Source organism: Cajanus cajan, chromosome 5 (genome assembly GCF_000230855.2).
Source record: "Cajanus cajan strain Asha chromosome 5, NIPB_CcT2T_4, whole genome shotgun sequence".
Classification (NCBI taxonomy): Eukaryota; Viridiplantae; Streptophyta; class Magnoliopsida; order Fabales; family Fabaceae; genus Cajanus; species Cajanus cajan.
Window position 1 is genome coordinate 11,721,463 of NC_138521.1, and position 25,462 is coordinate 11,746,924.

A 25,462-nucleotide genomic window follows, 5' to 3' on the forward strand; every position below is an offset into this window, starting at 1 on the left:
GTATGATTGTTAACTTTTTGGGGAAACACAGAAAACAATGGCAGGAGGTAGAAACGATCGTGCAATAGCCGATGCTTTGCAAGCAATGGCTCAGGCTCTTGGTAATTTGAACCAACGACCAGACATTGATTGGCTAGAGAAATTTCAGCGAAATAATCCACCAAGTTTCCGTGGAGGCTATAATCCTGACGGAGCTGCTGACTGGATATTTGAAGTCGAAAAGATATTCCAAGCTATGGGATGTCCTATGATACAGAAAGTGACTTTAGCTGTCTTTATGCTTTCTGGGGAGGCTGGTATTTGGTGGCAAGGTGCTTTACAAAGAATGATGGCTGCGGGAACTCAAGTAAACTGGGAAAATTTCAAACGACTGTTCTTGGAGAAATATTTTCCCCGAGACGTGAGACATAAGAAACAAGTAGAATTCCTTGAATTAAAACAAGGAGAGAATTCAGTGGCTGAATATGTGACTAAATTTGAAGACTTGGTTAGATTTTGTCCTATGTATGATGGCGTAGACAATGAGGAGGACAAATGTGTGAAGTTTGTGAGCGGTCTGCGCCCTGAAATCAAACAAGTATTCAATTATCAAGGGATCACACACTACCATGAATTGGTGAACAAGTGCAGAGTTTATGATGAGGACAACCGAGCTAGGGTAACTCATTATAAAAGTGGAGGACCAATGAGAAATAATAAGTTTGGTTCATCCAAGGGTAAACCTTATACCAAGTTTACAGGGGACTCAAGTTCTAAGGTGAATAATCAGGGTTCTATCCAACAAAGAAGCCAAGTTCCAATGGTTAGCCAAACGTCTGGAAGAGGAAGTGTGAGTTTTGTTCCACACAACAACTGTTTCAAATGTGGAAAGCCAGGTCATAGAGCAGCTGAGTGTCGGATGCAAAAGGTAATGACATGTTTCAAATGCAAAGCAGAAGGACACAAGGCTAGTGAATGTCCCCAGAATAGGAAAGAAACAATAGAGACTGGAGGAAACGCTAGCAAACCTCGAACCACAGGAAGAGTATTCACTTTGAGTGGTGCTGAAGCTACTCAATCCGAAGACTTAATTCAGGGTATGTGTTTCATTAACGGAACTCCTTTAACCGTTTTATATGATTCTGGTGCGACTCACTCTTTCATATCACATGCATGTGTGTCTAAGTTAAAATTACCTGTCTCTTCCTTGTCTTTTGAGTTAATTGTCGAAACACCCACTAATGGTTCTGTAATTACTTCTGATGTCTGTCCAAAGTGTCCTCTAACTATTGAAGGTAGAGATTTCGTGGTTGACTTAATTTGTTTACCTCTAAGACAACTAGATGTAATTCTGGGTATGGACTGGTTATCTTTCAATCATGTCCTTTTGAACTGTGCTTGTAAATCTATTGTTTTTGGTGAACCTGTTGAAAGAGTGAGTAAGGATTATTTGACTGCCAACCAAGTTAAGGTGTCTATGCAAGTGGATGCCCAAGTGTACATGTTGTTAGCTTCTTTAAATTCTGAGAAAAATGTTTCAGTAAATGAACTGCCTGTTGTATGTGACTTTTCGGATGTCTTCTCTGAGGTGTCTAGCTTACCACCTAGAAGAGAAGTAGAATTTTCCATAGATTTAGTTCCAGGAGCAGGACCTATTTCTATTGCACCTTATAGGATGTCACCCATAGAGTTAGTGGAACTGAAAAAGCAAATAGAAGAATTGTTGGAGAAGGGGTTTGTGAGACCTAGTGTATCACCTTGGGGAGCACCCGTACTCTTAGTCAAAAAGAAGGATGGTAGTATGCGGTTGTGTGTAGATTATCGCCAGTTGAACAAGGTGACCATTAAGAACAAATATCCGTTGCCTAGGATAGATGATCTTATGGATCAGTTGGTAGGTGCTTGTGTGTTTAGTAAAATCGACCTTAGATCAGGGTACCATCAGATTAGAGTTAAGAGTGAAGATGTACCTAAGACAGCCTTTAGAACTCGCTATGGACACTATGAGTATCTAGTAATGCCTTTTGGTGTGACAAATGCTCCTGCAATTTTTATGGACTACATGAACCGGATTCTTCATCCATACTTGGATAAATTTGTAGTTGTCTTTATAGATGACATACTAGTTTATTCCAAGACTAAAGAGGAGCATGAGGAACACTTAAGGGTAGTACTACAAACACTCAGGGAGAAACAACTTTATGCTAAGTTGTCCAAGTGTGATTTTTGGCTAGAGGAGGTGAGTTTCTTAGGGCATGTAATTTCGAGTAGAGGTATAACAGTGGATCCATCTAAAGTTGAGGCTGTGCTAAATTGGGAGGCACCTAAGTCAGTTAGTGAGATTAGGAGTTTCCTTGGATTGGCTGGATACTATAGAAGATTCATAGAAGGATTCTCTAAGTTAGCATTACCCTTGACAAGCTTGACTAGGAAAGGAGTTATGTTTGTATGGGATAGTAAATGTGAGGATAGTTTCCGAGCCCTTAAGGAAAAATTGACTAGTGCACCTGTTTTAGTATTGCCTGATCTTAGCAAGACTTTTGTGATTTATTGTGACGCTTCTAAGATGGGTTTGGGTGGAGTGTTAATGCAAGAAGGAAAGGTCGTATCTTATGCATCTAGGCAATTAAAAATACATGAGAGGAATTACCCCACCCATGATCTTGAATTAGCAGCAGTAGTGTTCACACTTAAGATTTGGAGACATTATTTGTATGGTTCAAAATTTGAGGTGTTTAGTGATCATAAGAGTCTTAAGTATTTATTTGACCAAAAAGATTTAAATATGAGGCAAAGGAGATGGTTGGAATTTCTTAAGGACTATGATTTTGATCTTAATTATCATCCAGGAAAAGCTAATGTGGTAGCTGATGCTTTGAGTAGGAAATCTTTGCATTTGTCTTCTCTTATGATTAGGGAGATGGATCTTTTGACCCAATTTAGAGACTTAAGTTTGACTTGTGAAGTGACTCATAATAGTGTGAGATTAGGTATGACTCGGGTGACTAGTGAGTTGTTGAGGGAAATTGGAGAAGCTCAGTTAGTGGATTCATTTCTAGAGGCTAGACGTAAGGCTATAGGACAAGGGATTGGAGGAGAATTTACCTTGGGTGCAGATGGAGTGGTAAGATTTAAAGACCGAGTATGTGTGCCTAGTGACCCTACACTTAAACGATTGATATTAGAGGAAGGTCATAAGAGCAAGCTTAGTTTTCATCCAGGAGCAACGAAGATGTATCAAGATCTCAGGAAGATATTCTGGTGGCCTAGGATGAAGAAAGATATAGCTGAATTTGTGAGTGCCTGTTTAGTATGTCAGAAGGCTAAGATAGAGCATCAAAAACCTTCAGGATTACTTCAGCCTTTGAGTATACCCGAGTGGAAGTGGGATAGCATCTCTATGGACTTCATAGTTGCTTTGCCTAAAACTAGGAAAGGGCATGATTCCATTTGGGTTATAGTTGATAGGTTGACCAAGAGTGCACATTTCCTACCTATTAACATTAGGTTTTCTCTGGAGAGATTGGCTAGACTGTATATTGATGAAATCGTGAGATTACATGGGATACCATCTAGCATAATTTCAGACAGAGACCCTAGATTCACCTCTAGATTTTGGGAGAGCCTACAACAAGCTTTGGGAACCCAACTGAGACTTAGTTCAGCTTACCACCCTCAAACTGATGGTCAAACTGAGAGGACTATTCAGTCTTTGGAGGACTTGCTTAGAGCTTGTGTGTTGGATCAAGGGGGTAGTTGGGATAGTCTTTTACCTTTGATAGAGTTTACCTATAATAATAGTTACCACTCTAGCATAGGTATGGCACCCTATGAAGCCTTGTATGGTAGGAGGTGTAGAACTCCTTTGTGTTGGAGTGAGCCTGGAGACAATGTCATCTTAGGACCTGAGATTGTGCAACAAACTACTGAAAAAGTTAAATTGATACAGGATAGGATGAGGACAGCTCAGAGTAGACAGAAAAGTTATGCTGACAGAAGAAGAAAGGATTTAGAATTTCAAGAAGGTGACCATGTATTCTTGAAAGTCACTCCGTGGACTGGGGTTGGCAGGGCATTGAAATCCAGAAAACTTACTCCTCGATTTATTGGTCCTTTTCAAATCCTTAAAAGAGTCGGTAATGTTGCCTACCAAATTGCTTTGCCTCCTAATCTATCAAATCTTCATGATGTTTTTCACATTTCTCAACTTCGAAAATACATTCATGATCCTTTGCATGTGATTGAGTCGGATCATATTGAGGTTAAGGAGAACTTGACGATGGAAGCTACCCCGGTGAGGGTCGAGGATCGAATGGTAAAGCAACTTAGGGGTAAAGAAATTCCTTTGGTAAAAGTTATTTGGGGAGGAGCTATACCAGAAAGTGCTACTTGGGAACTAGAGGAGAAGATGAGAACTTCATATCCATTTTTGTTTAATTCAGGTAATTTCGAGGACGAAATTTCTAAAAGGAGGGGAGTAATGTAACATCCCAAAATTTTATTTTTATGTATTGGGATTATTAGAAGGTTTATCATATTTTTACGTATTTTACTATTTATATATACGTATTTTACTATTTATGTATACGTATTTTACTATTCATGTATACGTATTTCTAAATAGTATTTTTTTTCAATTATTAGAATTTGAATAGGAAATGGCTGCGGTGGAATGCAGAGGCTGCGGAATTCAATTGAATTCCAATTCTATTTATTTGAATATTTTAATAAAAAGTAACTTTTAATATATAATAATGAAATAATATTATTTTAATCTATGCATAGTAACTTCATAAAATTCTATAAATAGGAGTTTAAGGTTTTTGGAAATTCATAATTTTAGAGAGAAGAAATTCTAGAGAAATAAAAAGAGAGAATAAGAGAGGAGGTTCTGCTCTAATTCCGATCCCGATTTAAGAAAAAGAGGAGGAGGTTCTGCCCAAGTTCCTATTCATCCAGGTACGGGGGAAAAGGGGATTATTTATATGTAGAGTACATGAGGGAATTGGGTAGAGGAATAATTTCTTAAAATCACGTTTAATTTATCTGAATGGAAGGCCGAGCCTCCTATTAATTTATAATTTGGAATTTATCTGAATGGAAGGCTGAGCCTCCTATTATTTTGTAATTTAAATGTTCTTGATAAAAGACTAAAATTTACATCTTTGTTATATTTTTATGATTTGGAAAATATAAATGGATTCCTAACTAGGAGGCACTGCCACCTTTACTGGAGTTAATTTATATTTTCTTTATTATTATCTATATATATATGTATTCCTAGTTTTTCACTATATTGTAAGGGTAGTACTTATAAGACTTAATCTGGTATGTATGAGTTTGAATTATCACATTAATTCCATGTTCTATGTATGATTGAGGTTGGATTGAAGGGAAAAGGTTTTGGTTAGGGTTTTCATGATTTCTTCATGATTTCCATGGATTAATGGTTAAAACTTAAATTTATTGCTTAAAATGATGTTTTTTGATATTGTTTATGTTTTTTTTTAATGGTTCAAATTCGTGTAATTTGGATTGGATTCATGATTGGAAGGAATTTTCAAGGTTTTCATGGGTTGCTGGTTGCAGAATGCGCTGGGCGCGCTGAGTGCAAGTCTGGGCGCTGAGCGTGAATATTTTGATTTTGAGGTCTTAATGAAAGTTGTAGCCTTGGATTTTAGCTTTCCAATGGCGTTGGAATCACCCAAAAAGGAGGTCTAGAACTCCAGATATGGATGTTTTAGTGAAGAGGGGTCAAGCTGTCAGCTTTATCTATAGCTGTTGCGGTTTTTATCATTTTTCACAAAGTAGATGATGGAATTAGGACTTGATGTCTTCATGAGAATTGTAGGAAATTTTCTTATCTTTCATATGAAATAAGGATGAGCATGGTAGGAGTAGTATAACCCCTGATACGCTGTTTATAGTTTATACTAATCATTCTATTGATTATTATATTAGTTATTGTTATGTTATTTGATGGATGATATTGATGTGAATTTGAATTATGAGTTGAGATATTGTATGATTATGATTGTGATGTCTCACATTGATGACTAGGATGGCACGACCCCTGGGTAAGTGGTGCTATAGGGAAGGCGTGACCCTAGTATGATGTGGGATGAGTAGGACAGTTAACACCACCACTTATGTCGCTTATGGCAGCCCTGGCATAGGGTTAATTGCAAGAGATTGTATTGATTGTAATGTGATTGTGTTTCCTCACACCAAAATGGCGAGGGACGGCACGGCCCCTGGGTAAGTGATGCTACAGGGAGGGCGTGACCCCTGGTCTGGTGTGGGTTGAGTGAGGCAATTAACCTGTATCACTTGTGTCAGATGTGGCGAGGCCTTGGCATAGTGTTAATTGTTGGATTGACATGAATGTTGTATGTGAATATGATGAGTAATTGATATATATATATATACACTATATAATGAGTTATGATGAAATTATACTGTGATATGATTGAATGTATTTTGCATATAGATAATTTTTCTTTTCTCACCGTATAAATTATTGATATTTTAGGTGGAGAGGATCCAACTGCAAGTGGTATATAGAATGCCATCCGTTAATTTGGGAAATGCTCTGATAGTGTGACATCGGGGCAAGAGGATCTCTAGGATAGAATATTTGGTATTGTAATAAATGTTATTTTCTTTGAAAAATGTGTAAACTCTTGAATTTTATCTTTCAAGTTTTATTTTTCAGTCAGAACAGTTATGAAGTATTATGTGAACCCTTTTACCAACTTAAAAAGTTTATTTTCCTTAATTTTTTTTTTATTTATTATATTTCGATATATGTATTGGGGTAGTAAGGGTGTCACACTAAAACTCTAGTTTGGAATGGGTCGTTCCAAACTCCTACAAAAGGCTAAAACCTAAGTCTGGAACGGGCTGTTCCTAAATTGGAATGAGTTGTTCCTAAATTGGAACGGGCCGTTCCAAGTTACAAAAAAGGCCTAAAACCTTAGTTTGGAACGGGTCGTCTAGCACAGGCAATTTTGTGTTAAACTCACCTCTAAAGCGAGCTGTTCTGGTTTCAGAACGGGCCATTCCAAGATATGAAATTAACACATAATGTACAAATCCAGAACGGGCCGTTTCGATTTTGGAACGGGCCGTTCTGGCAACTTTTTGATGTCTATAAATAGACAGGTCGGGCACAGTTCTCAGGGCCTCAAAATTTCGTCCAAGACTCCTTAGAGCTCAAAATTTCTCTCTTTCTCCCTCTTATTGTATTTCTTGAGATTTGTGGGGCATTTGTGTAGTGTGAAAGGTTGCCACAAAGCACCTAGAATTTCCATATCGAAAGATTTAACAAAGCTTGCTACGAGGTATTTCAATCAACCTTCTTCTCTCTCTTTTATTTCTTATTTTTGATAAGTATTGTTATAATAAAAACAATCATGTAGATATTTTAGAGTCAATTGTTTAATTTAAATTTCAAGCATGTAAATAGTCATCAATAAAAGGGGATTTAATATTTATATTATTATTGTTTATAATGTTAACTTCGTCATAGAGTACCGATTAAGGGCGTTGTAGGGGTGCTTAATACCTTCCCTACACGTAACCGACCCTCGAAGCCAATTCTGGTTATTAAGGTCATTATTAAATTTTAAAAAACCTTTTTCTTTTTCCAATGTTTTGAGTAAAACATTGGTGGCAACTCCTAAAAACCTATTTTCAAAACCATTGATTAAGGATTAGTCTGGCGTCCGGGCATTCCTTAATTGATGAGATTTTCAAAAGGATGTCTAAACCATAGGTCGCGAGATCAGAAATTTTCGGGTTGCGACAGGGGTCTACTTGTTTATCTATGTTATATAGGGAAACGTTTAAAGCCACAAATGTTACGAGTAGAACAATTGGTGGTTTTGCATCATTGTTACAGTCTTGGGCATGGCATCGGACGCCATATATTGTGCCAATTTCCAGAGTACCACCAACATTCCATTTGGTCTGCAAATGGAGCGGGGGTAGAGTACTAAACTTTCAAAGTGTACCTAATAATGAAGTTGTCGGATACAGATCAAGGTTTGATCACATTCAGGCTAAGTAGGTAATTCTTTGTAACAAAGTTTTATTTATTTCTTATTTTCTTTTATTTAGCATATTCTCTTAACTGACAAAGTTTAAATTATTTGTAATTTTTATGGGCTCCATATCAAGTCTTGCAAATATCAATACCCATGCAAGCATATAGAGATGCTCAACTGTGCACTTCAAGTACCTCAATCATTTGTTTTGCAATTATTGAATGGTACCAATCGGATAGAGTGAAATTGCAATTTCGTCTCTTCTAGGATGTCCCTTCTCCACCCAATAATTTGGATAACCTACACAAAATTGACATGAGGGGAAGACAAGGTGAAAATTGGGTTACAAGACATGCTCAATGGATCGACATGTGGAACAATAGACGTGAGCACACATTAATGGGTCATCCAATGCAAGGCCCATTGTTTCACACACGAGAATACATGGAATGGTACATGGCCAATTCCATCTATTTCCTATCTGTGCCACGACTACTCAGGATCCAAGGACCCATCAACAATGAAGGACTTCCACAACATTTGAAACCGGTGCGACTTCCATGTCGTCGTATGAAGAGACTCATCAACATGTATCAAATCCTCCACACCACAAGAAAACATAATAAACAGAAGATATTCGTTTGCAACAACTTCAGAGTATTTTTTTACAAATTTATTTGGAGTAGATTTTAGAACTCCATCTTCAGCACAATCATACATGCAATCTCTTTACCAACCGGAATTCGCTAATAAACTTGATAGTTCTTCAATTGCATTCCAACAACCAGTGCTTGATGATGATCCAAATCCTGCTGAGCAACAACCTCCATGGTGTAACCTAGATCGCAACAGACGTCGCTCTCGTTGTAGAACTGGACATCATTATGGAGATTAAAAACCTTATATAATTCACTCTATCTTAATATTATGAATTTTTACTTTTAATGCACTGTCTCTTCATCAATGTAATATTTAAGTTATTAATATTATAAATTATTAAATTATAAATTATTAAATTTATACATTATTATAATTATAATTAATATATTTATTACACACTAATTTATTATATTTACTAATTATAAAGATATTTAAATTATATATTTTATTAATATTTTTTAAATACACACATAAATATAACTTATTATATTTATTATTTATTATATTTCTAATTTATTAAAAATATAACGTATTAAAATGATTATTTATTAAATTTATAATTTATTATAAAAATTAAATATTAAATATTATTTTTAAATTTAAATTTTATTATAAATTTAAATTTTCTAAAATTATAACTTATTAAAAGTTAATAAAATTCTAACTTCTTCAAATTTTTAACTTACTATAAATATAAACTTTTTAAAATTATAAATGATTAAAATTTTAATATATTATATTTATAAATTATTAAATTTTATAAAATTATAAATTATTAATATATTAAATTTTATAACTATAAATTATTTTATATATAAATTTATATAATTAATAAAATAATTTTTTACATTAAAAAATTAAAAAATAAAATAAAATAAAAAAACAAAATATACCGTTGGAGAAATCGAACAACTACAGGAAAGAGTGTTGTTCGAATAAATAAATTGGGGGATTTATTTAGGGAATTTTTTTTATAAAAACTATTATAATAGTAAAATATTCGTGGGAGCTGCTCAGACTAGTTTGGGTCAACTTCCAAGGAAAGATCCCAAACTTTTCCTTTCGTCTACTTCGTCCAGAAGGAACCCTTACTACCACTATAATACCAAACCTCTGCTTACTCTTGTAGCAAAGTGAGACTGAGGCATGGCTTCTCTTTCCACCTTCCTCACACTCACTCTCTCCCTTCTCTCACTTCACGGTAACAACTCATTCCCTCGTTCTCCCTTTCCTTTCCGATTCCATTTTTCACTTTTTTCTCTTTCCATTTTTCAGTTAACGCCAAAGAAGTGGTCATCCCCGAAGACGGTTACACGGTGAGCACCATCTTCGACGGCCACAAGCCTCACATCTACCCCTTCAGCCTCCTCCAACGACCCTCTTCCTCCGATCTCATCCTTCTCGATTTCGTCAACAGCACTTTCTACACCGCGCAATTCCCCATTTCCCAAGGTTCTTTCCCTCCCTCTCCCTCTTCTGGGCTGCGCCAAAGTTTCCATTTTTCTTTACTTTTTGCGCTTGTTCTGCTGCAGAAACCGTTTTCACCAGGTTTTCTGGAGATGGGTCTGTCGGGTATTTGGATGGGGACGTGGGTTCGGCTCGGTTTGCCAAACCCAGAAGCTTTGCTTTTGATCTCAGAGGGAATGTGTATGTTGCTGACAAGTCCAACCATGCAATAAGGAAAATTAGCGCTAAGGGTATGTTTGTAAATAATCGCATAATTTGGTCATCTTGTGTTTGTCTTTGGCTTCATGAAATCGCCTTCAACTGCATGATGTGGATTGAAAATGCATTTGTTCTGTTTTCGGGTGCATAGTTGCATGACAATGGATAGTTTTTATCTATTTTTTCTTAATTGCACTTTTTGGCACTCATGATTCACAATTTCACAAATTTTGTTTCCTAATTTTTAAAATTGTACTTTTTGTGATTCAACTTTTAATATTTCATATATTTTGTCACCCCATTGCCTACATGATACATTGACTGCTAACATGATATGTTGATTGAAGATGTGGAGTGTTGGTGTAACATATGGATGATGACCTGACATAATGAGTTATGTCAATAGTCAATATAACATGTCGGTAGTTAATTCGCAAAGTTTCATGTCAGCAATCAATTAACAAAAGTCAATTATCATGGTTACGAAATATGCAAAAGTTTGAAAGTTGAGTGGCAAAATGTGTAATTTTAAAGTTCGGGTGGCAAAATTTGTAGAAATGTGAAGCTTTGGTGGAAAAATGTGCAATTAAGCCTAATTCTTTTTTTTTATAAACATTGAAGAAAATAAAAAAGGAAAATGAATTGAGTTTTCTTGTGAATGAAAATGAATTGAGTTACTTGAGAATTAAAATCAACTTATGCACCTTAACTTTTGAAGAAGTTTGATGAGAGAGCTTCTATAAAATTAAGTGATTAGTTGATTTTAACTCATGAGAGAAACACAATTCATTTTGTTTTCTTATTTTCTTCCTCTATGAGTACTTATTGAGAAGTTTATTTACACGTTGCTTTGGTCATTGATGAGAAAATTAACGGTAGATATTACATATAGAAATTAAAAATTCATGAATGTGTTGGAATATGAACAAATGAACAATTGATTTTCTCACCTCAATTGAGCCAAATTCATAGTTGTATGGGAAGAGAGAGAGGGAATAAAGGACGGGGGAAGGTCAACTCTGCAAGCAAAGTGTGGGTCAAACTATGTATGTGAATTGTTAAGTGTGGTGGCCCTCCAGGTTTGCTTTAAGCTTAGCGTTGCTTAATGATTTTCTTAAAAGCATGGTTATTAGGATGGTGAATCTTGTGGATTGTGTTATCAGAAAATGTTGAACATTCCTTTTGTCTGATTTGGTCTTGAGTCTTGACTAGGTGTGACCACAATTGCTGGAGGACGGTTCTCAGAAAAGTCAAGCACAAAGGATGGACCTGCCCTGAATGCATCGTTTTCAAATGATTTTGACCTGACTTTCATTCCTGGTCTGTGTGCTTTGCTGGTGTCAGATCACATGCATCAATTGGTCCGCCAGATTAATTTGAAGGAGGAGGATTGTACCCTTGGTTCTAATTCCGGTTAGATTTTTTAATTTGTGGCATGTGTATATCTGCTAGTGTATGATATAGCCTTCTATATTACATTTTATGTTTTTGGGTTTCATAAAATGATGAGTGTATACCCCATGTTTTGGGGAACAAGAGATGGAAGGAAGGGAGAGATAGAAAGAAAAAAAGACAGAACTGAGAGAAAGTGATAGATTTTTATCCAACCTAATCCAAACTATAATGTAATAATAATATAATTAGCTAAAATGAATGCCTAGACATAAATATACTGGATTTGAATCATATGATTTCTTCTATCGCTCCAAGGCTCTGACACTTTGTATGTTTTGTGATATTAAACATGCCATGATACATGAACATTGCGAAGCAAGCAGTTCATTTAAAGCTTTAATGTTATACACTTATTTTTATCTATTAAATGAACCTTTCAATTGACTTGCTTTTAAAATGTAGATCATCGCTCCATCAATTATCTCATTACTTGAGTTATACAAATGAAGATTCCTATTTAACAGTCTTAATCTTAGAGCCTATTTGGAATCAGTCTTGAAAAAATAAAGAATATTTTCTAGTAGAGTAGCTGTTAAAAGTCCTTTTAGGCTTGTATCCAAACATGCTTTTAGTATATCTCTGGGAAGAAGATATGGGGCAGTTGATAAGGTGAAAGATGAGAGTGTATACTTCCTCTACTGTTTGGAATTTGGGAACAAGTGGACAGAAGGAAACCCAGTGGGGACCAATGTCTCTTAAGTCACTTTTGACCGGCAAACAAGTGGGCACACCTCTTAACTAAATCTACATTTTGCACAATTCCAGAAAGAACCTTGACTCAAATTTCTCTCATCCACATGTTCGATATTAGGGGTACTTTTGCAGGTTTTGCTGCTCTTTTTCACTTAAATATAATTTTATTAAAAAAGATAAGGTTATTATTCACCCTGTCCTTGCCTATTTTCCCTATTAAACTTCGACCACCATAGTGCTTAACTTTTTCCCTAGTCAATTCATTTCCATTTTTTCATGATTCTAGTTGATGATTAATTTCAAAGCAATTCAAATTTTATTTTTATCTTTTCCCCATTTGATTTCATCTCGACTTTTTTCTATGAAGTGAGAGTTCCTCTTATCCATCCTGGAAGCATGAACTTTGTATTGAGTCTCTCCTGGCTCAATTTTTACATTGCCTTCTACCTAACCTAGATGCACTAATTCTACTGTAATGTAAAAAGATAAAAACCTCTTTTGTTCAGGGCTAGGTGCAGTTATGACTTGGACTCTAGCATTAGGACTTTCATGCTTACTGGGCTTACTAATTGGGATTGCAGTGCGCCCTTACATCATTCCTAATGTAAGTTACTCAACTTCTTATTCAGATTTTATATTGCCAAAGTGTAAAATTACTTACACCTTGTCCTACTGAACTGTGTAGACAGAAAGGCTACAACCCTTGCCGATTCATCGTGACATGGAAGCATTGCCTAACCAGTCTGGGGAAGCTAGTGACGATGCTCTTCTTCGGCACGAAAAGCGCAGTTGCTAGCTATAGTTGTTCCTCTGTTTGCACATTCCTGACGAGGCTTTGGAGATTGTGTTTCTCTCATCTTGTTTGCATGTCTAGAGTTAGAATCAACATAGTGACTGAAAGACCACATCTAGAATCGGTGTCTTTGCTAGATTTAGATGGCTACAATAGTGGGGAGGTAATAAAGGCAAGTAAGTATCATGACCAATTGAAGGATTTGATGAGTTTTGATGAAGATTCAACCAAGGCAACCTTCAACAAGGGGTATGAAGGTGATGATGTCATGATAAAGGCTAACATGGGCTTCGTAGAGCTACCTAAGGATAACATTTTTCAACAAGGATCATCTGTGTGTAATTTGGGTATTGTGAAGCGTAGATGAAGTTATTTGTAAGAACAATACTATTTTGCATATATTTTGCTACCAACATCCATATCTTTTTTTCGGCTCTTTTCATCTATTAGTGACCATGTAAAGTATGGATCTGTACTGTTAAAAATCATGAACATTTGAACTTTCTAATGAAAACTTGCTCAATCTGATTGGAGAATTAGTATGTATAATTCATATAAGTAAAAAATGTAATTTAAAGTTTAACAGGAAATGAATAAAATTAAAAATAACTATATATAGATTTTAAATGATTGAGATTTCAGATGAAATAAATATTTTGATAAAAAAAGTCAAAGTAAAGTTAAAAAATAATTATTTATTTAAAAAAGAAAGAGAAAAATGAGTATGAAATAATAATAAAATTACTTGGCACTCAAGAGAAAAAAAAGTAATAAATATTTAGCTTTTAAAAATAAAGATGGACTTTATTATAACTAGTGGGTGAAATCCTTCGAGTTTATATATTTAATAAAAATGTTTGATTTGCAAACTTTAAGATTTTAAGTTTTATATTTGTAAGAATGATTAACTTTTAACATAATTTAGTTTTTTTAAATGGTCATGTTGGATTAAATTATTTTGATTTTTTTCATTTTTCTTTATTTATTTATAATTATTATGTCATATATTTTTTTTAATTGAGACTTTTATTTTAATACTCTCTTTTTATTAAACACGAGTTCCATTCACTATTTGATGAGGCTCCTTCCTATTGTAGTTTAACATCAATTTTAATAAGAGAAAATGTGTTAGAAATAAAATACTAAAATTTGTGGAACTAGGATTCCTCACTTCTAATATGTTCCAAGCATTAAAAACGTGATTTTATCATTTTTTTCAGTAATATCGTATTTTCTTTTTAATTGTAGTGCAACATTTTACTTTCGTAATATTTTTTTATGAATTCAATTTTCATGTACCACTATTGGTGTACAATTATTTTATATTATCAAGTAATTAAACTTATTTTAGATATAACTTTAAAACAAGTATTGCAAAAATCTATAGTATTACCGTATATGAAAATCTACAATTGAATGACATGTTAGTGTATTTTAATTTTTTTTATATACTTAATCATTTGTCATTTAACCTAATTTTTTAAAAATAATGAAATTGTGACGATTTCATTTTCACATGCGCAGGGGGAACTATATGTGTCACATCGACACATCGTAATCCATGTTAATTCATAAAAGAGCAATGATAATCCTCCGAAATTTTGAACGAAAACGCTTCCGAATTAATTATGATGTTCAAATGCGTCCGAATTAATTATGATAGAGATTTATAATTTTTTTAATTATAAAATATAAGTTTTAATTAAAAAGAAAAATGCTTTTTAATTAATCGGATAATCATTTAGAATGTGCATTCGGAGGATATAGCAATTTTCTTTAGAAAAGTCTAGCCACCTGACCTTAACTAGCCAAAGACACTTTAGTTTTAGACTTTAGTCGACAAATGTCTGCGCAACGCTTTCATGCTTGGCATTCTTATAAATCCAATTTCAGCAGGGATTTTACTTCAAATACATATTACAAATTTACTAATTTTACTTTAAAGTAAATATCTCTAAAATGAATAAGTGAAATTGTAAAATTACACTTGCTAAATTGAGTTATCTTTTTAATCAATGTCCTAATACTATTCATAAAAGAATAAAAAATATAAAATTTAGTTAAAAAACACAAACATCTCATTATGACTAAATTTTAACTAAAACATCTCATTGAGATGTTAATTAATAACAATACTGTCTAAAACATCTCATTTTCTATTATTCATTAATCAACATCTTTTTATCACAATGGTTGCAACAAAATTGAAACCTTAGACGTGTACGTTCTACCCAAATCCCCCACCAAAGTTCATTAATCAACATCTTTAAACACTAATTAATATTTGTCTTAAGTTAACAAATTATTTTGATTCAGTAAAATTTAAAAATAAGTTCTTGGGTACTTTAAAGCCAAATTCATTTAAAGACTGATGTAAATTACAATTTTTCTATAAACTAGTTCAACATTGTGGCTAATATTGTATAATATTGTAGACTCTTGATTTTGTTGGACTTCAGAAAATGTTAAGCCCACGTTTAAGACGAAAACAAGTATTGAACAGAAAGAAAACATTACAATATCTTATCTTCAGAGAACTATTGGACATTTAAAGTTGATGAGATCATCAGAAGAAATAGCATGCAAAATTTCTTGATCCCATCCCACCATCATGATTGCCAGAGCTGCTGCTGCTTACACTACACACCATAGCAACCTACCTTTGGCAAAATTGAATAAACAATTCATAACTATGATTACCAGCTTCTCCTTACCAAGATCCCACTAAAAGAAATCATTATACCACTACCTATACCTGATTTCATTCCCCTCTCCATTCAAAGTTGAATTAAGGTCATTACTCCTAAAATCTAAACTTCCTAACTATATATACTCAATACCTGTTGTAGCCATAACCCATGGAACTCATTCTAGACCTAATATTGTGATGTTCGTATGGTGACTCCCCATAATCCACAGGCTTGATAACCACAGCCTCTTGCTTCCTTTCCTGTTCCTGCACTGCCCCAAACACGATTTCGTTGGTTGTCTCATGGCTCTGCTCGTAGTATGTGTGGGGGATCGACGATCGGTACTGGTTACGATGCTGATATTTTTGTTGCTGTTGTTGCTGCTGGTGGAGATCTCCATCCCATCCACTGTAGAATGCTCGACTTTGCCGCAGTTGCTGCATTTTCTCAGCATCCTTGGACATGAAAGGATAAGTCTTTCGTGGGGTTGGTGCTCTTGTGTCGATAGAAGGGGGTTCATCTTCGTCAGGAATCACGAAACTTTCCTGCACTGGCCAAGCATTTACTTGCTTCTGAGGCTGCTGGAGCAGTGGTTGCCGGTGAAATTGGTGACTCAGCGATTTTCTTCTGAAAGAAGGAAATAATCCTCCCATTATCTCCACCATTGATGCGCCAGCGTTGGTGAGAAGCTTCCCAAGGGATCCAAAGAAACCTTCTTCCTGCTTCTCAGGTTCATGCTCCAATGGAATTAAAGGAGGCCTGACAGATTTCAAGGGCTTTTGATATGGACTAGGAGGAACCGAAGATGTTACTGTAACTGGAACCTCAGCCTACAGAAAGCATGTGATGGATTATTGACTGTTTATGAGCATGCATATGTATATCATGATGTTGTAGTTGCCAACACTATAAAGGTAATGCAAAGTTGACATGTAATAACTTGAAACTATAGCTCAAGATTGATAGTTCTGCCATTTATGCAGCTAATGCATGAGAATTTATTCATTGATGATCATTTATGTTCTCATTCAGTGAAATGTATAGCAAAGAATAAGACAAGATTAAATCACTAACTTCTTGGGATGCTACAATTGTACTGAGCCTACGCTGCAGTAATGCCAACATGTAACCAAAGAAGCCAGCCCCAACAAGCATTGCAATCCCTGTAACATTGAGGCAATGAGTCTAAATTTGATCAACATTTGACATGATTTCTACAGAAAACATGAATTGTTTAGTTTACCAAGTGGGAATCCACTGCCATATTGATAGGCACAATCATCAAAATGGAGTTGAATCTCCCTGATGGCTCGGTTTCCTCTGTCTATGACGAGTAACGAACAGCTACTTCCAACATAAACTACATCAAAGTCATCAGAAAATTTTGCTTCTTCACTTGGTCCATCAACATGGCCCCCACCACGGCTCCATTTTCCTCCAGCAATTGTTGTGACCCCTGAAATAGAAATTTTACTTCAATGAAAAGTTCCCTCATTTGACTCTAATGTGGTAATAACTAGTAACAATTTTATAATCAAAGATTACTCGGCCTGCAATATCATTGCAAGAGTACACACACGATTTGCTAGTTGTCAAGAATTTCTAGAAAAAGAGGATGCCCTAGAGTGCACACAAAAAGAGGATCACCATGAGGGAGAGAAGAATGAAAGATTATTTTACCTGAATCACCAATTTTCCTAATTGCCATATTTGTAGTATCTGCAACATAAATATTTCCTCGGTCATCAACAGTTATCCCCTTTGGATGGTTCATCCTAGCCTCTCTTAGCTTCCCATCAACATGTCCAGAATATCCTTCGGCTGACCCTGCCACCAGCTTGGGTCTGCTGTCTGCACAATTGCAACGAACATTGTCGTCCTCAAGTGTATAATACAATACATTCATGCACACAATTTTACAGTCACAGCCATCATATTAAACAGACAAGCCCCATAGACACATTGTTCAAAATGCATTATAATCTTGCAATACATCTTCATTCAGCTCAAAATCATGAACTGAAGTGACATGATATCATGTGGCATAATCTAACTACTAGATATTCAGAGTCACATCATGTAAACACCAGTCCACATGATGCAATGAAGGGATCAAATTCAAAATGACAACAAGCTAGATATACCTAAAAGGCTAAAACTACCAAATCCTCATTCCAAATCCAGAAAAAGGCAGCTGATCATCAAATTCTCCACGATAGCAACGAATCTATGATTTTGTTCCTTCTTATTTTCCAAAATATCACAATTGAATAAAGTAAATTTCACCAACCACTTACAACCACAACCCATAATCAAAATCACATTGGCACACTTACACAAAGAAAGCGAGGACGAAATCCTGTAAATGTTACTATTAGCCGAATCAAGAATGAGAAGCTCCCCATTGGGCAACACCTCAACAGCATAAGGCTCGATCCCAAGCTTGCTTCCATCGAACACAGTCTCCACACTGTAGCCACTCTCAAACTTCATCATTGACCTGCTCGAAACCGCTGTAACAAAAAATAAAAAATAAAACCCACATTCAAACCTCACAACCAACCAACACCCAGAAGAACAAAACCACAGAAAACCACAAAACCAAAAGCAAACACCAAACTTGAACAGATCCATACCCGTTTTGGTGGTGGCCTTGAGCGACCACACCCACTTGGTGAAAGCAGGCACAGCATTGGAGAGAAACCCACTAACAATTTCTGAATCCACCAAGACACGAAGTTATTTATGAGCTAAAGAAGAGAACGTGGATCAAGAGGAAGCAAAAGAATGAGCACAAGTGAATGGGACTTACTTGCAGGGGAAGTGGTGGAAGGTGCAGCAGAAACATGGAGAGTGGCGAGTAGGAGCTGAAGAGTGAGAGCCAGCGCGAGAAGGTGCTTATCCATTTGATCCGAAGGTTGAAGCTATGGGGTTCGGAGAATGCGGGGTTTCAAGTTTCAACAATGGTGGGGGCGAATGTAGAAGAACCCTAACTCACACTCAGTGGTGTGAAGAGAAAAGGAAAAGAAGATGAGAATGCTTGTTTTTGGAAGAAAGGAAGTGGGTTTTCACTTTTTGAGTGAGTGAAAAGAGTGAAGGAAAAAGGCAGAGGAGAGAAGAGAGAGGAGGAAAGGTACAGTGCATAAAATAAGAGGGGAGAGAGAGCAAAGGAGAGTCATTAGTTTATGGGGACACTGCTGTGGAGAGAGAAAGAGAGGGTCCCTTAATTGATATCCATGTCTTAAATTTAAAAGCGTTTCTTGCGACATGCTTCAATTCATGTTAGTAAAATATATATTATTTTAATTTCTTAAATTTAACGTAAATTATTTTTTAATTTATGTAACTTTATAAATTTTATTTTAATTTTTATATTTAAATTTTTTTAAAAATATATCAAATATTATCACATAAAATTTATTTATTAGTGTCTTTGTTAATAAAAATATCATATTAAATCATGATACTGCATCATTATCTTGATCTATCACTTTTAGATATGTTATTAATGACTTGAGAAACTAAATCAAGATTTTTAAAAATTAAAAAGACTAAAAACAATAATTTTATATTTGAGAGATACAAAAATTATCATAAAATTGATGGGCTAAAAATATATTTAAGCCTAAAATATAATAGACTTAAACACAATACTAAAATATGAATAAATTTAATTTTGATTTTTTAAATTTAAAATTGATTTTTTTAGTCTTTTTAATTTGAATAAAAATCTTATTTTAGTTCACTTGGATGTTGTTAATGAGTCTTAAGAGTGTTCATTGGATAGGTCCAACAAAACCAATCTGAACCGAACCAATTAAATTGTTTCAGATTTTTTTTTGTTCGAGTTCAACCCGAAACAAACCAATTAAACTCAATGTTGAATGGTTCAGATATTGAATTTACACATTCAAAATTCGAGCCAACTTAAATCAAACCAATTAATTTATATTTTATTTTTTATTTGGTTAACAATTTATGTATTTATCTTTTTGATTATTTTGAAGATATTTTTATATTACAATATATAATTTTTTTTTATTTCAAATACTTATAAAAAAGAACTATATTATAATATATTAAGTGTTATTTTCATACACTATAGTGTATTTAAAATCCTTAAGTAGATTAAGAAAAGAAATCAAGAAAAACTATATTATAAATATAACAGTTTAGTTAATTTTTGATAATATATCAATTTAGTTAATGTTGAAAAATTATTTATTTTGAGAGAAAAAATTAATTTAATTTTTTTAAATATTCGTTGGATATTCGATGACCCAAATCGAATCAACCCGATCAATATCGGATTGGTTTAGTTTTGATTAAGCAAAAAAAATTATAAAAACCGAACTATTTCAAACCAATTAAATTTAATTGGTTTAGTTTGAATTTTTACCCAAATTTGAACTAACTTGACTCATGAACATCCCATTGAATCCATTAAATAAAACTCATTTACTTCGCACAAAATTTATCTATTAATATTTTTGTTAGTAAAAATATCATATTAAATTTAATAAATATTACATAATAGTTTCAATCTCTTATTGTTAGTTATGCTACTGGTGGACACCCAAAGACACAAATAATTTTTCTTTGAAGTTAAAAAGATTGATAAGAGTAATTTTAAATTTAAGAGATAAAAAATAAATTTATTATAAATTTAAAGAAATAAAATTATATTTAAACTAATATATTATTTTAGCAAAAATAATCTATTTAAGATTTTGAAGATAACTATCTCTAATTAAGTGGGTTCATTTATAAAGTAATACATCAATTGTGATTTTATACTTAAGTCAGGAATTAAATATAAGTCCTTAGGTAATAAACACATACTAAATTGCTAATTACTTTTAATTTATTTTTTAAATTAGTAATTCATTTAGCATCGTACGTGAGAAGAAAAAAATAGTCCATGTTAGCTAAAAATGTTAATTAAAATTATTTAATTTTATTAATCTTATTTTAAAATAACTTATTTTCTTAAACTAATATTGGTCAAAACTTATATCAATAAAAAAAAAGTCATTAGAAAATAAGTCTCAATCACATACAGAAATATTTTGAGATGATATAATTAAATTAAATAATATTAATTGTGACTTATTTAAATTTCAGACAAAGACAAATATATATATAGTTTTTTATCCAAGACAAGAAAGAATTTTTTTTTTAATTTATGAACATGACCTACAAGTAGAGAGTGATAATGGGTTGAACCAATAATTAATAATAAGCTCGATTCAATAATTAATTCGTTGAAATCTAAATGAGTCAAATTTGAATTAAAGATTGAGTTTGATAAATGAATAAGTCAATTTAAGTTATGTATAGTTCAACTCGTTTGGTTTATAAATTAGATCAATATATAAATATATAATTTATATAATTAACTTTCTATTTAATTTTAGCTTATTAAAATTTGAAGGAAAAAAAAAAGCTTTCAAAACTTAGTTATAAGTTAAAAATAATGAGAAAAAAAGTGAACATTTTTAGAATTTCATGATCTAGATTGTGTTTTTTATTATTTTATTCAAGGTAAAGTAGTTGTTATTTATATAGACTTTAGTTGTAATTATGTGTGGAGAAAATAAAAACACTAAAAGGAGGTTGAATAATATCAATAAAAAAACTCAACACTTTTTGAGACAATGAGCGCAAATGAGGAGTTAAGGAAAAAAAAACACAAAATATTTTTATATTGGTTCGTCTCAACTATTGAGATTATGTTCAATTCTTAATCAGTTCGATCAATTTCTACTATCTTTTACAAAGATAAGTATTCTTTTACGAGATACTTTAGGCTAAACCTAAGTATTCTTTGACTTACTTTTTCAAATAACTACTCAAGTACTCTTTGAACAACGAACTTTCTCTAAGCTTCAACAACTAAATATTCTTTCACAATAAAGTCTCTACAAGTTTCAACAACCAAGTATTCTTTTACAGTAAAACTTCTATAGCCTTCAACAAACAAGTATTTTTTACAAACAAGCCTCTTTAAGCTTCAAGTAATAAGATTGAGTTAAAACTAGAAAATCACTTGTTATTTTGTCTTACTATCAAGACATGATACGACCAAATTAAGTATAAAACTTTTTACAAAAAGAATGAATATAAACTTTTACAATGATTTTTCTCTTTTTTGTATAAGTATTTCATGAAGATGACAGTTGCAAAACTTAAGCATCTCTCATAAGCTTACTTCGTTTGTCTTTCTCTTCCTTCCTTGTGAGAAGAGGTGTCTATTGGTGCATTAAATATATTTTACCAAATTGTCACTTTTTATCTGATCAATGAGGCTACTTATCACCTTTATAGTACCAAATGAAAGGAACTATTGTTTATCTTTTCTCTAGCACAAAACATGTCTTTGTTCTTTTTTAAAGTGTGAGTACTGAAGGAGTTTTTTATTCCTTTTGATTTGTTAAGGAATATCATAGACAAATATGATTTGGTTATCAAATAAGAAAAAGATATATATTAAATGCATTCATCTTACAAATAAAGTAATTCATCTGAGAGATTATACATTATCATAACCAATCATCTATATTGATTCGTCTTATAGTATAATCTAAAAAAATGTTTAAGTTTGTTATCATTAAAACTTATATCCTAAAGGATCCAAGATTGTCTTTTAATTTAACATCATATGTTTCCTTGAAGTTATACCTTGTAACCTTGAAAACCAATATAATAAGTTATTTTTTTAAATAATAAACAATTATTTTATCAGAAAGTTATTATTATATTGAAATTTTGAAATGTATAAAAATTTTAAAAAATTTAACCTTTTGATTTATGTGATTAGAGCTAACGAATTATCGAACTGAACCAAAGAACTTAAACCGAGTCAAGTTTGAACATAAGAAAAAAGGTTCATACCAAACTTTGAATCAAACTACGAGATAAATCAAATATTATCAAATTGATATATATACCAAACTCCACTTAACTCAATATGTTATAATTGATGACTAAAAACTAATATACAAATGTTATTATTATTAGTAAAACATTATTTCAACATCGATAGAAATATTTCTCAATCGATCCCGAGAACATATCTGAAATAAAAAATAAATAAAAAATACTTAAGTATTCCGAAAGTGCTTTAACATTTTGGTTTTTTTTTTTACATTTTTTTATTTGTTTAGTTTTATAAATTTAACGTTCTTCTACTATTTTTACATTCCACTATTCTCTCAAGTCTCAATAGAAATGGCGCTGAATTTGATCATATCATCGTTTGACATTTGTTGTCGTTAAACGACTTTTATTTTTATTTTTAATTATGTTACTTATTTTATAATTTATTTTAATTTTATTGATAAAAATATAATTATAAAAAGGTATTTTTAAAAGAAAAGTTATTGAAAAACTATACAAAATTTAAATAAGTAATTTAGTTTTAAAGAAACAAAGGTTTATTGAATTAAATTATAATATTATTTTTAGAAATAGTTAATTATTAATTAAATAAGTGACGCAACATCCATCCTTTCGGAAAGCAATAATTTTTTTTCTTCAAAAATATTTTAAAAAATCGATAAATGACATTTCTAAATAATATAAATTTTCAAAATAATAATATAAATTCATTTTTATTATCTCATTTATTTAATAAAAATATTTTTAAGTGAGAATAAAAATAAAATTATAATTATTTAAAAATATTTGGTTATCAAAATCCAAGTTCAAGTTAAAAATATTTGACTCTTCAAAAGGAAGATGAACCTATTTGGAAGCACTCTAATAGTGAAATTTTTAATTTTCTTGAGGCCTATCAATACCTTCAACCTAGGGTATCGCAACAGCCTTAGGCATCTGTCATATGATCAAAGTTGTCCCTCCCTCCATAGCCCATTTAGTTTGGCATTTTGATTCATAATAAAGTTCCCACTAATGACAATTTGTGGTTAAGAGGTATCATGGTGGTGTTTATGTGTGTGTGGTTCCTCTAATGAGACTTTTGAACATTTATTTCTCAATTGTTATTATTTCGATTTGGTCTTGGTTGCAATGTATTATTAATCATCCACTAGATCAATCTTCAGTAGTATCAATATTGTCGTTCTTTAGCAAATCTTGGAGTGGGCAACTTAATGATGTCCTATCTGCTACTTTTGTGCAAATGATTTGGGTAATTTGGCATTGTAGAAACCAAGTTCATTTTAATAATATCATTATTCCTGTGGAGAAGACCGTTGTGTTGATTCAACTAGCTATTTCGATATCCATTACTTTGATAAATAGTTGTATTTTTCATTCTTGGACAGATGTACATTTTCTTAAATAACTTTCTTGCATTATTCATCCTCCCAAGCCTCCTTGGATCATATAGGTTGACTAGCATCCTCCAGCTAGTGATTTTGTCAAATGTAACATATATGGTGCGACTGTTGGTTGTCTAGGACACAGAGTTGGTGGTGGAATATTTAGAAATTCTAAAGGTGAATTTTTGGGTGGATTCTCTACTTATATTGGTATCCAAACTACTTTTTATGCTGAGGTGGTGGCGGCTATAATTGCTATCGAAAAAGCTTATGATAGGGGGTGACTTATTTATGGCTCAAACGTGATTCTAAGCTTGTGTTGCTTGCTCTATCTAATGCAAATATTGTTCCTTGGCCTCTAAGAGGTAGATGGCGTAGGTGTCTTCACTTGTTGGCATCCATGCATTTTTTCTTCTTCACACATCTACAAGGAAGGTAATCAATGCATTGCTTGGTTGGCTGCTCTTGCCCTTTCTTCTAGAGTTGATTTTGTTTGGTGGGATGTTCTTCATGTTTGTTCTTGGGATTTTTTTTTAGAAATTGTTGTAATTTTCTTTCCTTTCATTTTGCTAAATTTCTCTTATGGGTTTTGGTCTAGTCCTCCCACTTTGTCTACTTTATTTTGTGATTAATTTTTATTGAACATGCTGCAAATGATTGATATAGTCCTTGGGGTACTAATGTTGTTGTGAAATCTTGGATTTATAGTGATGTCTTTGCACAACTCACTATTTATTTAAAAAATTCCAAGTTTTGACAAAGTAATTAATTATTATTTTGATACAAGAAAGAGAGAAATAGAAATATGGGAGGTAGAGGGAGGGGGAGAGGGAAAAGGGAGAGGGTGAGAGGGGGAGTGAGAGAGGGAGAAAGAGAAATAGAAAGAGAGAGAGAGAGAGAGGGAGAAAGAGAAATATAAGGAACTGTGATTTTTTTATATATATAAAATTTTCTCCTAACTCAAAAAAATTGGATTTTCACCTTCTCATGGAAATTGTTTTTGAAGGAAAGTGGGATAAAAATGATTTCCAGAAAACTATATGTGACACTCATTTTACCCCCACACATATAATATAAAAATATAAAGAAATAATTCTCCAACTTGGGTAAAATGGTCCACAGTTAAAATACTTCCAATATCCAAATGATTTAAAACAAATATTTATAAAATATAAGTTCATAAATTTAACTAAC

At 32.9% G+C, this 25,462-nt stretch overlaps 2 protein-coding genes across 3 annotated transcripts; one reads left to right on the forward strand and one right to left on the reverse strand.

Moving 5' to 3' along the window:
• Positions 1–9,704: 9,704 nt before the first annotated feature.
• LOC109813822 (NHL domain-containing protein) lies at positions 9,705–13,829 on the forward strand. Of its 2 annotated transcripts, none has more exons than XM_020378085.3 (6): positions 9,705–9,888; positions 9,963–10,139; positions 10,220–10,384; positions 11,565–11,765; positions 13,007–13,104; positions 13,186–13,446. In XM_020378085.3, exons 1-6 carry the CDS (start codon positions 9,834–9,836, stop codon positions 13,294–13,296), a joined length of 807 nt encoding a protein of 268 aa, XP_020233674.1. In that variant the 5' UTR covers positions 9,705–9,833; the 3' UTR covers positions 13,297–13,446. The 2 variants fall into 2 exon arrangements, with proteins under 2 accessions (XP_020233674.1, XP_020233673.1); XM_020378084.3 differs by having other exon boundaries at positions 9,706–9,888; positions 13,190–13,829.
• Positions 13,830–15,788: 1,959 nt separating this feature from the next.
• Positions 15,789–19,189, reverse strand: LOC109813817 (uncharacterized). The gene is made up of 7 exons (XM_020378079.3): positions 18,796–19,189; positions 18,620–18,700; positions 18,320–18,496; positions 17,664–17,834; positions 17,227–17,439; positions 17,058–17,146; positions 15,789–16,813 (listed from the first exon to the last, which is right to left on the reverse strand). The coding sequence occupies exons 1-7, from the start codon at positions 18,887–18,889 to the stop codon at positions 16,127–16,129; spliced, it is 1,512 nt and encodes a 503-aa protein (XP_020233668.1). The 5' UTR covers positions 18,890–19,189; the 3' UTR covers positions 15,789–16,126.
• Positions 19,190–25,462: the final 6,273 nt, after the last annotated feature.